The sequence below is a fragment of the Dendrobates tinctorius genome, unplaced genomic scaffold (assembly GCF_039654945.1).
Source record: "Dendrobates tinctorius isolate UK_male_01 unplaced genomic scaffold, ASM3965494v1 ptg000060l, whole genome shotgun sequence".
In the NCBI taxonomy this organism is placed as follows: domain Eukaryota; kingdom Metazoa; phylum Chordata; class Amphibia; order Anura; family Dendrobatidae; genus Dendrobates; species Dendrobates tinctorius.
In genome coordinates, this window is record NW_027361728.1 from 74,424,435 (window position 1) to 74,440,091 (window position 15,657).

The 15,657-nt window shown below is 43.4% G+C and overlaps 2 protein-coding genes across 3 annotated transcripts in view; one reads left to right on the forward strand and one right to left on the reverse strand.

Moving 5' to 3' along the window:
* P2RY13 (purinergic receptor P2Y13) overlaps positions 1-4,502 on the forward strand; it is a 70,252-nt gene extending 65,750 nt beyond the window's left edge. For both annotated transcript variants that reach the window (XM_073579062.1, XM_073579061.1), the window contains one exon: positions 2,425-4,502. In XM_073579062.1, the coding sequence (XP_073435163.1) occupies positions 2,427-3,419 (993 nt within the window). In that variant the 5' untranslated portion in view covers positions 2,425-2,426 and the 3' untranslated portion in view covers positions 3,420-4,502. The remainder of the gene's footprint in view (positions 1-2,424) is intronic.
* The window catches only part of MED12L (mediator complex subunit 12L), a 1,194,146-nt gene that overhangs the window by 534,624 nt on the left and 643,865 nt on the right, over positions 1-15,657 (reverse strand).

Sequence of the window (15,657 nt, forward strand, 5' to 3'; positions counted from 1 at the left end):
TAGGGTGCCAACCTCCGCAGTTAGGTAGGGGCGCATTAGGGATGAACAAAGTTAAATAAGGCCTTGTTGTGGTCCTTCTAGTATACCATTGAAATCGATTTATGACCGTTCTGTCTGGCCTGGTTAAGTGTACTACAGAAAAGTTAGTTTGTTTGTTGTGTATTTTTATTGAAATAGAAATTAAAAGGTATATTTTAAAGATACCATATATACTCGAGTATAAGGCGACCCGAGTATAAGCCAACCCCCCCTAATTTTGCCACAAAAAACTGAGAAAGCTTATTGACTCGCGTATAAGCCTAGGGTGGAAATTTCAAAAATAAAAATAGATCCCAATAAAAGTAAAATTAATTGAGACATCAGTAGGTTAAATGTTTTTGAATATCCATATTGAATCAGGAGCCCCATATAAAGCTCCATACAGTTCATGATGGGCCCCATAAGATGCTCCATACAAAATACATCCCATATAATGCTGCACAAAGGTTAATAATGGCCCCATAAGATGCTCCATAGAGTAATATGTCCCATATGCTGCTCCATAAAGGTTGATGGCCCCATAAAATGCTCCATAGAATAATATGCCCCATATGCTGTTCCATAAGATGCTCCATAGATTATGCCCCATATGCGGACCCATAAGATGCTGCATAGATTAGGCCTCCATATACTACCCCATAAGATGCTCCATAGATTATGCCCCCATATGCTGCCCCCCATGAGTTGCTCCTTAGATTATGCCCTCATATGCTGCCCCCCACAATATGCTCCATAGATTATGCCCCCATATGCTACCCCCACAAGATGCTTCAAAGATTATGCCCCCATATGCTTCCCCCATAAAATGCTCCATATATTATGCCCCATATGCTGCCCCATAAGATGCTCCATACATTATGCCCCCATATGCTGCCCCATAAAATGCTCCATAGATTATGCCCTCATATGCTGCCCCATAAGATGCTCCATAGATTATGCCCCCATATGCTGCCCCTATAAAATGCTCCATAGATTATGCCCCCATATGCTGCCCCCATAAGATGCTCCATAGATTTTGCCTCCTTATGCTGCCCCCATAAGATGCTCCTTAGATTATGCCCCCATATGCTGCCCCCATAAGATGCTCCATAGATTATGCCCCCATATGCTGCCCCATAAGATGCTCCATATATTATGCCCCCATATGCTGCCCCATAAGATGCTCCATAGATTATGTCCCCATGTGCTGCCCCATAAAATGCTCCATAGATTATGCCCCCATATGTTGCCCCCATAAGATGCTCCATAGATTATGCCCTCATATGCTGGCCCCATAAAATGCTCCATAGATTATGCCCCCATATGCTGCCCCTCATAAAATGCTCCATAGATTATGCCCCCATATGCTGCCCGCATAAAATGCTCCATAGATTATGCCCCCATATGCTGCTGCAATTGAAAAAAAATGACATACTAGCCTCTCCATCGCTGGGGGCTAGGTGCTAGGTGCTGGGGCCCTGAGCAGGCAGGGACAGGTGCCCATGTCACTGCTGGCTCATGATTCGGCACCTGAGATATTCACCTGTCCCCATTCCAATGCTGCTCGCCGCTGTCTGCCGCATCCTCTGTCAGTGACGTTCAGGCAGCAGAGGGCGCGGCGAACACTAACCACGTCATCGCGCCCTCTGCTGCCTGAATGTCACTGACAGAGGAAATATGAATATCACATATACTTATCCCCTCCTGGCGCAGTCTCAGCAGCCCCATTTCTCCCAAGGTCTCTCTTCCTTCCTTCAGCGGTCACGTGGCATATTCATGTCTTTAATGAGCAGTACCACGTAACCGCTGAAGAAAGGAAGGGAGACCGTAGGAGAAGCAGGGGAGCTGCAGATGGTGTATATGACTTGCGTATAAGCCGAGAGGGGGACTTTCAGCCCCCCAAAAATGGGCTGAAAATCTCGGCTTATACGCGAGTATATACGGTATTAGTTTTTTTCTGAGATTTTTGTTCTATAACCTGCTTATCATTTTTTTAGATATTTAAGGGGGTAGTATTACAATGAAGACAGGAGGCAGGGATTTCTTACAGCACTGCACGCCCCAGAGTCTGGAAGAAATCATTAACATAAAGATAGAATATAACATTTCTCAGCAACAAGACCGTTAATGAGACTTACAGGTAGGACTAGTGCAACATTTCTATTACCTGGATGCTCATATTAATAGGTCATGTACGTCCCGTGGTATGACATATTCCCTTTAAATAATGTCCTGCAACTTGACATTCAATTGTTTAGAGTCAAGATATTGCAAAAGTGCCCCAAAGAGACTGGTTAGAGGACTTTCAGTGTAAGACAGGGACAAAAAGATCTGGTAATTCACGTGTTGGGAGTTGTTTGTATATATATGTCTGCCATAATCCATCTTTTTTTTTTCATTCTACAGCTATGAACCCAGAAACACTCAACGTCACCAATGGCTCATCCTCTGTGAAATGCTCTCGCGATGTCACAACCACTCAGATTGTCTTCCCTATTTTATACACTGTCCTATTCTTCCTAGGATTAATAATGAACTGTCTGTCTGCCTGGATTTTCTTTCAAGTCCAAAGCAAAAGTGTTTTTATTGTTTACCTCAAAAATACAATGGCGGCTGACATAATTATGACCCTGATGTTACCCTTCAAGATTCTCACAGATGCTGGCATAGGACCGTGGCAGATGAAAGCTTTTGTTTGCCGATTTTCAGCAGTCATATTTTACGAAACCATGTACATAAATATTATACTACTTGGGCTCATTGGACTGGACCGTTTTCTAAAAATTGTTAGACCATTTGGCCGGAGCTTTATGAACAGTGTAAGCCAGGCCAAGAAGATTTCAGCTGCAGTCTGGATAGTCATCTTCTTACTATCTCTACCAAATATGATTCTCAGCAGTCAAAAAGCAACGCCACAAAATATTCGCAGCTGTACCCTTTTAAAGACACCGCTGGGTGTAAAGTGGCATGAAGCAGTCAATTACATATGTATGATCATTTTTTGGTTAGTCTTCATCTCCATGACCCTGTTTTATACAATAATCAGCAAGAAGGTTTATGATTCCTACATGAAATCCAAGAGTAAAGACAAAGCTACCAGGAAGAAGACAAGATTTAAAGTTTTTATAGTGGTTGCTGTGTTTTTTCTGTGCTTTGCCCCCTTTCACTTTCTAAGGTTGCCTTATACATTTAGTCAGGTTGGAATTATAAAAGACTGTCAGCTGCAAAACATGTTATATGTGGCTAAAGAGAGCAGTCTGTGGATTGCAGCCACAAATGTGTTAATGGACCCGCTTATCTACGTAATGCTCTGCAAACCCTTTAGAAAGATGATACCTGGACTTAACACTTCAATGAGTTCAACCCTAGAAACAACTATTAAAAGAGAGTTAAACTTCTAATCTAAAAATGTATATTCGTGAAGAATGGACAATCACCCTTCCCCGTTAACGCTCCCACAACTAAAATAATGAGCTTATTTTTTAGTATGTTTAGTTAAACAAGGCTATTGAGGGTCCATTTATACAAGCCTACAGTAGCTGTTTAACGACCACTGATTGGCTATATACAAGCCAAATCATGGTAGGTTCATGACTTGTTCTACAGGCAATGGCTGGGGTCACATGGATGATGGTTCTCTCATGTGAGAGAATCGGGCAGATTAAGCTAATGACACTTGGCTCAAACTCTGTGAGAGTTTGAGCCAAGTGTCATCATAGTGTGATCCCATTCTCTTGCATAAGTGGATTGCAGCATAGGTGCGTAGAAGATGGAGAACTTAATTTCTCCACCTTCTCCATGATCGGAGTCCTCGAATGTTGGACTTCACTGGGATGTCATCCAACTGAAGTCCGATATTTTACAAGGACCCATAGACTTGTAAGAGTGTGCGTGATCTGAATTCTAGAGCCACTCGAAGCATGCTGCAATTTTTTTTTCATGCTGAATTGGTGTCAGAAAAAAATAGGAGATCTGCACTGCCCCATAATATAACAGGGGTCCAAGTGCACATCATCACCTAATGAAAGAGCATGAAGCTGGTTTGTCACGTAATAGCTGTATTTACCCGACAGTCTAACTGGGAGTTACATTGTGAAAACATGATAGATGAAAAAGTTTTTTTGTTAGTTGGCAATGATGGTTCTCTAATGTTATCATTTAGTAACATAGTAACATAGTAACATAGTTAGCAAGGCCGAAAAAAGACATTTGTCCATCCAGTTCAGCCTATACTCCATCAGAATAAATCCGCAGATCTACGTCCTTCTAAAGAACCTAATAACTGTAAGATACAATATTGTTACGCTCCAGGAAGACATCCAGGCCTCTCTTAAACCCCTCTACTGAGTTCTCCATCACCACCTCCTCAGGCAAGGAATTCCAGATTCTCAGTGCCCTAACAGTAAAGAATTATCTTCTATGTTGGTGAAATTTAGATCTATAAAGAACATGAACACGTACAATAAACTAGTTCCATTTGTTGACTGGGACTGTCATAATCAGATAGTACGAAATATACATTCATGGGAATCTGTGACCAGGTATTTGCTTCCTCATCTGAGAGCAGCATAATATAGGAAAGAAGACACTGACTATGGTAATGTATCACTTACTTACTTTACTGGGTGCAGCAATTGTGACAAAATCAGAGTTTGTAAATGCTAGCTGTATCATGCAGCAAAGCTGAGAAAGCTAACCCCTCCCCCACCACAGCTTTCTATACAAATTGTCTATTAACAGTGAGCTGCTTATAACAGCAGGGGATGGAGTTAGCCTAATGCCCCTGCACCAGCTAATCACAGCAATGATAATGTCATAGTGATAATGTTATGATAGTGTAGCAACTCACTTGGGAAAATAGATAACACACTAAAAACTGCAACTGACCATGACGATTGCTGTGCAGACTGGAGATCCTAACCCCACCGTCCTAAGTGGTTGCTGCATGAGCTGAGATAGCCCTAACCACAGACTGGAAGATGGAAACTCAGACCAATGCTGCCTGAATTGCTGTTGAGCGCTTCACATACCTCCTAAAGAACCGAAGGGCAAAACAAAGTGCAAATTACCCACAGAAGGGAAACAATGCTGAAATAGAAAGAGATGCCAAAGTGAGTAAAACAAACCATGAAATAAAAAATAAAGGATTAAGTACATACAGATAGAGAGCATGCTGCCTACTTCCTAAAAAGAAACAGAAGATAGGTGCATAGTAAAGAACATAAACAACAGAGAGATAAACCCTAGGTCATCTCACAGTAGTATGACTAGACATCCAAATGAGATGGATGTCCAGTCTCTATCACCAGCAAGAAACGTCATCAGGGGGAAAGTATATAAAGTCACTCCCGAAAGATGATGGGGCAGACAAATGAGTAAATGAAACCAGCCAATACCCTAAAAGACTAAAGCTAGGATAACAGAAACTAAACACCCAGAGAAAAAGTGTATATGGTATGGATTGGGGAACCGAGAAGCCAACCACAAAGCACAGGCTCAAGGGTTCAAATCCAGACACAAGACAGATAAAACCTTGATTGTCAGTAAACAACAGCACACAGCCTGATAAGTGACACATCGCTGAATTCTGTGCTTTAACCCTTACATCATGTTATCCTCAGATTACATAGCAAAAACCTGCTGATAGTGTATGCCAATTATAGGAATCTAAGGTGCATTCGGTGCACACCGGCGCACCTTCAAAAGTGCGCAGCGCACAAAAAAATCCTACTAGCGCACGGCCAGCGCACGGTCTGCGCACCCTATGTTAAAGATAGGGTGCGCAGATCGCATGCAGCCATGTGCTATAGTAGGAGGAAATGACCAGACGGGGCGGGCAGGAGGTGGGGCTTAGCAGCGCCGTGCGCTGCATGTAAAATGCGCTAGTCTGAAACCAGCCTAACAGCCGTAAAGCAATTAAAAGAAGTGACCTGACCATTCTTCTGTCCTCCCAATACTACACACAGTTGTGCTCAAAAGTTTACACACAGAATTCTTGCTTTCTTGGCCTTTTTTCAGAGAATATGAATGATAATACCAAAACTTTTTCTCCACTCATGGTTAGTGGTTGGGTGAAGCTATTTATTGTCAAACTACTGTGCTTTCTCTTTTTAAACCATAATGATTAAACAAAACATCCAAATGACTCTGATCAAAACGTCACATACCCTGGTGATTTTGACCTGATAACATGCACAGAAGTTGACACAAATGGGTTTGAATGGCTACTAAAGGTAACATCTTCACATGTGACCTGTTTAATTGTAATCAGTGTGTGTGCCTAAAAGCTGAGTGATTATCTGGGATTCAGACAGACTCTTGCATCTTTCATCCAGCCACTGACATTTCTGGATTGTGAGTCATGGGGAAAGCAAAAGAATTGTCAGCAGATCTACGGGAAAAGGTAGTTGGACTGTATAAAACAGGAAAGGGATTCAAAAAAATATCCAAGGAATTGATAATGCCAGTCAGCAGCATTCAAACTGTGAATAATAAATGGAAAATCAGGGGCTCTGTAAAAACCATGGTCAGGTAGACCAACAAAAATTATATCCACAACTGCCAGGAAAATTGTTCATGATGCAAAGAAAGACCTACAAATAACATCAGCTGAAATACTGAACTCTCTGAAAACTAGCGGTGTGGCTGTTTCAAGATGTACAATAAGGCTAGGTTCACATTGCGTTAGTGCCATCCGTTTAACGCTGATGTCCTTTTTGTCTTTTTTTGCCTGATTGTGCTAATGCATGGTAGTTAGTATGCGTTAGCAATAGAGGTCTATGTACAGCGAAAGTGTCCGTTCACTGTGCGTTAGACCTAACGCACCCGAAAACGCGGTAGACTGCGTTCAAAGGTGCATCACAAAGTAACACATCATCTCTAATGCATGCCGATTTGGACATGCGTTAGGATGTGTTAAAATAATAGATGCCAATAGGTGCATTAACAAATCCGTTACATTGCATTAGTGCCGAATAGTAACGGATCCGTTAAACGGATGGCACCTAACGCAATGTGAACCTAGACTAAGGAGGCACTTTAATAAAAATGGGTTGCAGGTCGGGTCGCCAGAAGAAAGCCATTACTGTGCAATTGCCACAAAGTATCTTGCCTACAATACGCAAAACAGCACAGAGACAAGCCTCCAAACATCTGGAACATGGTCATTTGGAGTGATGAGACCAAAATTTAACTTTTTGTCCACAACGATAAACATTACATTTGGCAAAAGGTCAATACCATTCCTACTGTAAGGCACAGAGGTGGATTGCTGATGTTTTGGGATGTGTGAGCTACAAAGGCACAGGAAACCTGGTCAAAGTTGAAGGAAAGATGAATGCAGCACGTTATCAGCAAATACTGGAGGCAAATTTGCAATCATCAGCCCAAAATTTGCACATTGGACGTACTTGGACATTCCAACATGACAACGATCCAAAACACAAGGCAAAGTCGAGCTGTCATTGGCTACAGCAGAACAAAGTAAAGATTCTGGAGTGGCCATCTCAGTCTCCTGACCTCAATATCATTGAGCCACTCTGGGAGATCTCAAGCCTGCAGTTCATGCTAGACAGCCCACGAATTTACAGAACCTGGAGGCTTTTTACCAAGAAGAGTGGGCAGCTTTACCATCTGAGAAAATAAAGAACCTCATCCACAACTACCACAAAAGACTTCAGGCTGTCATTGATGTTAGAGAGGGCAAAACACGGTATTAAGAAATGGGGTATATGAACTTTTGATCAGGGTGATTTGGATGTTTTGGGTTGTCATTGTGATTTAAAAAGAGGAAACACACGAGTTTGACAATAAATGGCTTCACCCAACCACTAACCATGAGTAGAGAACATGTTTTGGTGTTATCATTCATATTCTCTGAAAATAGGCCATGAAAGCAAACGTTCTGCCAGGGTATGTAAACGTTTGAGCACAACTGTACATGCAGGTAAAAAAAGCATAGGTGGCAAAGCCACAGAGAAAACGGCTAATTGGGCAATAAAAAATACGTTTCAGGGCAAACACAGTCATAGTTTTCCTGAAGCTTCTTCCTCAGCAAGTCCATCATTGTCTATATGACACTATGTGCGCATCTCCTAACTAGGCTGGGAAGGGAATGTTTACGTTACAAATCTAATATGTTCTAAGGATTTCTCACAACCTGCTATAGCACTATAATGACAGCAGATCCGCACTACCAGACGGCAACTTTGCCAAATGTACACTATGGATGTGGTGGGCGAGATTGAGTTAGTAAAGTCATCTACACCAATAGTTGCATTTTCTTTTCTCTTTCTAAAATTAATTTAATGGAGCTTTTTTTTGCATAAAAAGCTGTATTTCATGACTTGCACCATAATTAGTACATGTTTAGACCTTGAGTGTCACTAAGAACTTAGATACGGGGCCTGGGCCCCTCTCATAAGTACACTGCCCCAAATCTCTATGTAGCTTTTTTAGATAATTAAATAAACATTATCATCTGTACACTGAGTCTACACATCATTACCGTTGCAGGTCCTCTTATTTGGGTGCAAGCTAGAGCAGAGACTTCCTCCATCTATGTGGAGAGATACTGCACAACATCACTGGGGAGAGTATGTAATGTAAGAAGAGCAGGGTTTGGATCATAGTGGAAATAAGCAGTGCCAGGCCTAGGTATAACAAGGGGCAATAGCAGGAAAGGCGGCCATTGGGGGATGACAGTCATTTCTCCTCTATGGCTGATAGTCAAGCACTGCAGCTCCTGCATGTACTGTAAGGCTAAGTGCACACGTAGCAGAAAATTTCTGCTGAAAAACCTGACTCCCTTTCCAGAAACCGCACGTTTTTTTCTGCGCGTTTTCCGCACGTTTTCTGCGCGGTTTTTGCGCAGAAAACGTGCGTTTTTATGCGTTTTTTTCTGCGCGTTTTCAAAACACATAGAACTAGCCAGAAACGCGGAAAAATCAGCGAAATTAATGAGCTTGCTGCGTTTTTTACCGCGATGCGTTTTTTTCGTGGTAAAAAAACGCATCAATATGCACAAAAAGTGCAAAATGCATTGAAATGAATGGTAAGCTTATTTTTAGCGGTTTTATAGCAGTTTTATTGGAGAAAACACTGTGTGTGAACACAGCCTAATGATGGAAAAGGTGTGTAGGCACAGTGCAGGGCTGACAGGAGGTCTCCTATGCACAGCCCTCCCTCTGACTGCTCATTTCCAAGGTCAGGTCTCCCCCACTGCTGCCTCCAGATACATGATGATGAAGAAGAAAGGCAGTATACATATGTTGTGTATCTGCATAATGCGTATAAATAATGTGCATATATGCAGGTCATGTGTCTGTATAATGTGTATAAGCATGTATATAATATGTACATGTGTTTGTATAATATGTATTTGTATAAAAAACTGGAGTCTGAACTGAGAAAGTAAGTTAATGTGTATGCACAATGTAAGTGCATATTAACACATGACCATTACACGGAGAATACAAAAACCAAAAAACACAAATATACTAAAATTAAAAAATAAACTGCAAATAATGCATAAAGGTAATAAGGGTATTTAGTAAACATAATTTTGATCAAAATAATGTACAAGCCATCCCGCCACGTCACTGCAACCCTTGTGGGACAGTCCCTACTCTAGTATTTAAAACCTTTCCACTTGACAAGTGACGTGAATGTGAACAAGGACAGAGGGACTGAACCATACGCCAGACAGGATGGTTATCCCAGCTCAGAAAGAGAGTGGTCACACCCATATGTGCACAGAATGCAGAATGAAATGAATAAAAAAAACTGGAGTCTGAACTGAGAAATTAATGTGTATGCACAATGTAAGTGCATATTAATGCATGACCATTACACAGAGAAAACAAAAACCAAAAAACACAAATATCCTAAAATAAAAAATTAAAAAATAAACTGCAAATAATGCATAAAGGTAATAATAATAAGGCTATTCAGTATTTTGTGCATAATGTGTACGTTTGTGTATGTATAATGTGTGCGAGTATCTGTATAATGTGTATATGTGTAAGCAAATGTATTTATATAATATTTACATGTCTGTATAATGTGTGTCTGTCAATGTGTATGTATAATATGTATAATGTGTATGTCACTTTAAAAGATGTACATGTCTGTATAATGTATATATGTGTATGTGTGTCTGTATAATATGAATATGTATAATGTGCACATGTATCTGTATATTGTGTAATGTGTATGTGTAATGTGAACATGCAGGGGCGGACACAGACTGTAGTGGGCCCCTGTGCAAGAAATTTTTTGCCCCCCCACTAGCAGCAGATCCGGCAGACTTCCACACCTCTGCCACCTAACGGGCGACTTGTGGCACCGATCCGGCAAGCCCCATTCATTCTCTATCTGGCTTGTGGCCGGCCGCAGCAAGTGCCTTTGTGCTAGATCCGCGTTACATGGCGCCACTAAAATATACAGTGGATATGCTGCGTTTTTTAGAGCGGGAAAATCTACACGTCAATTTTTGCTGCGGATTTTCCCACCGTAAATGTACTGTATATCTAATATTGAGGCTATGCAGGGCTGGATATTATATCTGTAGGGTGCTGCTGGGCTGTATTTATTATTTGCCAGTTGCAGCCTCCAAATAACATATATAGCCCACTAGCCCAGCATTGCCTCTAGTTGTTAATATATACAGCCCAGCACAGCCTCCAAATATGTGGGCCGCCTGATTCAGGTTTCTTCTCCCCCCATGAGCCGCCCCATTCATGAGTAGCCAAGCATCTCTCGCAGGGGCCCAGCATTCATGAGCAGCCAAACATCTCCCCCAGGGCCCCCCCATTCATGAGCAGCCAAGGCCATGCTTCTCCCCAGGCCAGGGTCCCCCCATTCATGAGCAGCCTGGCCATGCTTCTCCCCAGGCCAGGGGCCCCCCATTCATGAGCAGCCAAGCATCTCCCCAGGGCCCCCCCATTCATAAGCAGCCATGATTCTCCCCAGGGGCCCCCCATTCATGAGCAGCCAATGCCATGCTCCTCCCCAGGCCAGGGGCCCCCCCATTCATGAGCAGCCAGGCCATGCTTCTCCCCAGGCCAGGGGCCCCCCCATTCATGAGCAGCCAAGCATCTCCCCCAGAGGGCCCCCCTATTCATGAGCAGCCATGCTTCTCCCCAGGGGCCCCCCATTCATGAGCAGCCAATGCCATGCTTCTCCCCAGGCCAGGGGCCCCCATTCATGAGCAGCCATGCTTCTCCCCAAGGGCCCCCCTATTCATGAGCAGCCAAGGCCATGCTTCTCCCCAGGCCAGGCCCCCCCCATTCATGAGCAGCCATGCTTCTCCCCAGGGGCCCCCCATTCATGAGCAGCCAGGCCATGCTTCTCCCCAGGCCAGGGGCCCCCCCATTCATGAGCAGCCAAGCATCTCCCCCAGAGGGCCCCCCCATTCATGAGCAGCCATGCTTCTCCCCAAGGGCCCCCCTATTCATGAGCAGCCAAGGCCATGCTTCTCCCCAGGCCAGGCCCCCCCATTCATGAGCAGCCATGCTTCTCCCCAGGGACCCCCCCATTCATGATCAGCCTGGCCATCATGCTTCAGTTCTCCCCCAGGACGGAGTCCCCCAAAATCATGCCTGCCATGCTTCAGTTTTCTCCCCCACCCAAGGATCTCCCCCAAAATCATGCCTGCCACCTCGGTCCCAGTCCCTCAGTCCTGCTCAGCTCCGGTACTCTTACCTTGTGCAGGCAGGCAGGGCAGGCCAGAGTCCAGACCAAGAGGATCCATTCCACACCGTGTCCACTCCACTCTCCAGTCACAGTGCCTGCACTCCGCACATACCTCCTGACTGAACTGCTGCTATGGGCTATGGCCACACAGACTCAGACAGACACGTGATGTCACACACTGATCTGCGACTGAACTGCAGCCACCGTCTGGCCGGCGCCACAGGGCAGGCAGTGTGAGTCAGACAGTCTGTCTCTGCTCCTCTCCTCCCCCACGGCACTGACGCTGCTGGCTGATCTCTGATGATCTCTCACCTCAGCCCTCAGGGCTGGCTCCTCTGCACTGGGCTGCGCTGGCACGCAGCCTCAGGAGGAGTCAGACCCCTCCCGTTGCCTCCTGCAGGGGGCTGCTCTCCTCTCCTCCTTGCTGGCTCTGCGGCGCTCGCGCTCCACAAGTCCATATGGCTAATTTGCATGAATAATTAGTCATGCGGTGCTGGAGGCTGGAGGGGCCCCCTCTCCCCCGGGGCCCCCGTGCAATGAACCGGCTGCACGGGCAGTAGGTCCGCCCCTGTGAACATGTATCTGTATATGTACATATCTGTATAATGTGTATGTGTAATGTGCACATGCATATGTATAATATATATACGTGTCTGTAAAATGTGTATGTGTATATGTGTCTGTATAATACACTATCGTTCAAACGTTTGGGGTCACCCAGACAATTTTGTGTTTTCCACAAAATCTTATACTTTTATTAATCAAATGAGTTGCCAAATTAATTTATAATCCAGACATTGACAAGGTTCGAAAAAAGATTTTTATTTGAAATAATAATTTTATCCTTCAAACTTTGCTTTCGTCAAAGAATGCTCCCTTTGCAGCAATTAGACTTTTGGCATTCTAGCAGTTAATTTGCTGAGGTAATCTGTAGAAATTTCACCCCATGCTTCCAGAAGCCCTTGCCACAAGCTGGTTTGGCTTGATAGGCACGTTTTGCATAACATACAGTCAAGCTGCTCCCACAACAGCTCAATGGGGTTGAGATCTGGTGACTGCGCTGGCCACTCCATTACAGATAGAATACCAGCTGCCTGCTTCTTCCCTAAATAGTTCTTGCATAATTTTGAGGTGTGCTTTGGGTCATTGTCCCATTGTCCTGTTGTAGGAAGAAATTGGCTCCAATCAAGCGCTGTCCACAGGGTATGGCATGGCGTTGCAAAATGGAGTAATAACCTTCCTTATTCAAAATCCCTTTTACCTTGTACAAATATCCCATTTTATCAGCACCAAAGCAACCCCAGACCATCACATTACCTCCACCATGCTTGACAGATGGCGTCAGGCACTCTTCCAGCATCTTTTCAGTTGTTCTGCGTCTCACAAATGTTCTTCTGTGTGATCCAAACACCTCAAACTTGGATTTTTCTGTCCATAACACTTTTTTACAGTCTTCCTCTGTCCAAAGTCTGTGTTCTTTTGCCCATATTAATCTTTTCCTTTTTTTAGTCTCAGATATGGCTTTTTCTTTGCCACTCTGCCCTGAAGGCCAGCATCCCAGAGTCACCTCTTCACTGTAGACGTTGACACTGGCATTTTGCATGTACTATTTAATCAAGCTGCCAGTTGAGGACCTGTGAGGTGTCGATTTCTCAAACTACAGACTCTAATGTACTTGTTTTGCTGCTCAGTTGTGCAGCGGGGCCTCCCACTTCTGTTTCTACTCTGGTTAGAGCCTGTTTGTGCTCTCCTCTGAAGGGATTAGTACACAGCGTTGTAGGAAATCTTCAGTTTCTTGGCAATTTCTTACATGGAATAGCCTTCATTTTTAAGAGCAAGAATAGACTGTCAAGTTTCACATGAAAGTTCTTTTTTTCTGGCCATTTTGAGAGTTTAATGAAACCAACAAATGTAATGCTCCAGATTCTCAACTAGCTTAAAGGAAGGTCAGGTTTATAGCTTCTCTAATCAGCCGCATAAGGATTTTCAAGGGTATTCTAACCATCCATTAGCCTTCTTACACAGTTAGCAACACAAAGTACCATAAGAACACTGGAGTGATGGTTGTTGGAAATGGGACCTATGAAGATATTGCATTACAAACCAGACGTTTGCAGCTAGAATAGTCATTTACCACATTAACAATGTATAGAGTGTATTTCTGAATCATTTAATGTTAGCTTCATTGGAAAAAAACTGCTTTTCCTTCAAAAATAAGGAAATTTCTATATGACCCTAAACTTTTAAATGGTAGTGTACGTATAATGTGTACATATAATGTGTATATGTACTGGTCATGTGTCTGTATAATATGTACCTGTATGTACAGTATATTGTGTATGTGTGCCTGTATATGTGTATGTATAAAGTGTACATGTGCAGGTCTAGTTTTTAATAAATGTGGTTATGTAAATATCATGTCGGTATAAAGTAAAAGTATATGTATGCTGTCCCACTCTGTAGGTAACAGTGTATATTTGTTAAAAATCATATTCAGATGTTTGGTTCACATAAATATATCTAGATTTCTTTTTTTAAAAAAATGGGACGCAAATGTATGTTAATTATTTTCTGGTGTTTTTTATTTGAATAGATATATTTTTGTTCTAATAACTCTTGGGCTACGTTCCCAAGATGATTTTAGAGAATTTTTAATTTTGCAGAATTTCTGAAATATTTCGGCACTTATTAAGTAAATTAGATTACTTGTGTACTTATACATTGTTTTTCACTGCTTTTTTTTACGTATGTTTTTACTGCATTTTTGTCTCTTTTTTCTATGCCATATTTTAAATAAAGCTGCTTTCTTTTTGATAATTCATGATCTTTGACAAAACTTCATTTGCAGATTGCATGTGTTTTTAGTTGGTTCCCGCAGCAAAAATGCGCTTAAAATGCATATGCGTTTTTACCTGTGAATTTTTTGCAGCTAATGTAATTCAATGAGGAAAATCTGCACATAAAATTCAGCAAGAGAAAATGACATTGCAGATTTCAAACACGCACCACAAATGAGTTTCCGCTGTGTATTAAAAAAAGCACAGTGGTCATGAGATTTTTATAAATCCTATCCGCTTTGCTGGTGTAGAATTGCAGGGGTCGGGATGTCGTCACGGACAAGAGGCAGATCAAGAGGTAAACAAATTTATTAACAGATATATACTCCATGCAGAGAGAAAGTGGATATGGGAGGTAGGGTTTATAGCAATACTGGACTGGAGGGAAGAATAGGAAGGAAAGGGGCTAGACGAATGTTCAAGGGAGAAAAAGAGTAAACTTATCAGTCTGTCAGTTTCTTGATTGCAGCGTCTCGGTCTCCAATGGTGGCACCGACAACAGCGGCACATGATGTCTCGGGGTCGTCCGTGTCCACGATGCAGGCAGAGAGTCTTTGCTGTGCTAGGCGGGTTCCCGTGCCCATGGTTTCCTGGTACTGATCTCTGCTCTATATGTGATACCGCCGGAGCGTGACTCTGCTCCGCTGTGTATGTGGGTGAGGAGTTGGAATACTCTGGCCTAGTCACCTGCTCCAGGCTAGGCCACATGCACGCAGCAGTCACTGCCCTCGTGTGTGATTCACCTCCAGGCACGGAGGACGTCGGGTGGGTAGCAGTCTGATGTCAGTAAGCAGTAGACACGGTCACAGGGGATGTGCAAAGTGGGCCTGCTCTCACGCAATGCTCCGCTTACCAGGCCTGCACCTCACCCTGCTGCACGCTCTGTCTTCCTGCCAGGACTCCTCTCTCTTTCCCTCACACATCCCTTTTTATCTCAGACCCGCCCCCTGCTGACAAGTGGCTAGGTCGGTCTGGGCCTGAAAGCTCTCCCCTGTGCAACAATGGTGTCAGTCCTGACAGTTCCGGAATCGGCGCAAAAGAGGCAACCCCGGTTCGGTTCGTCTTCTTACACTGGATGCGTAAGACGCTGCGTTTATTAGGCAGTGAA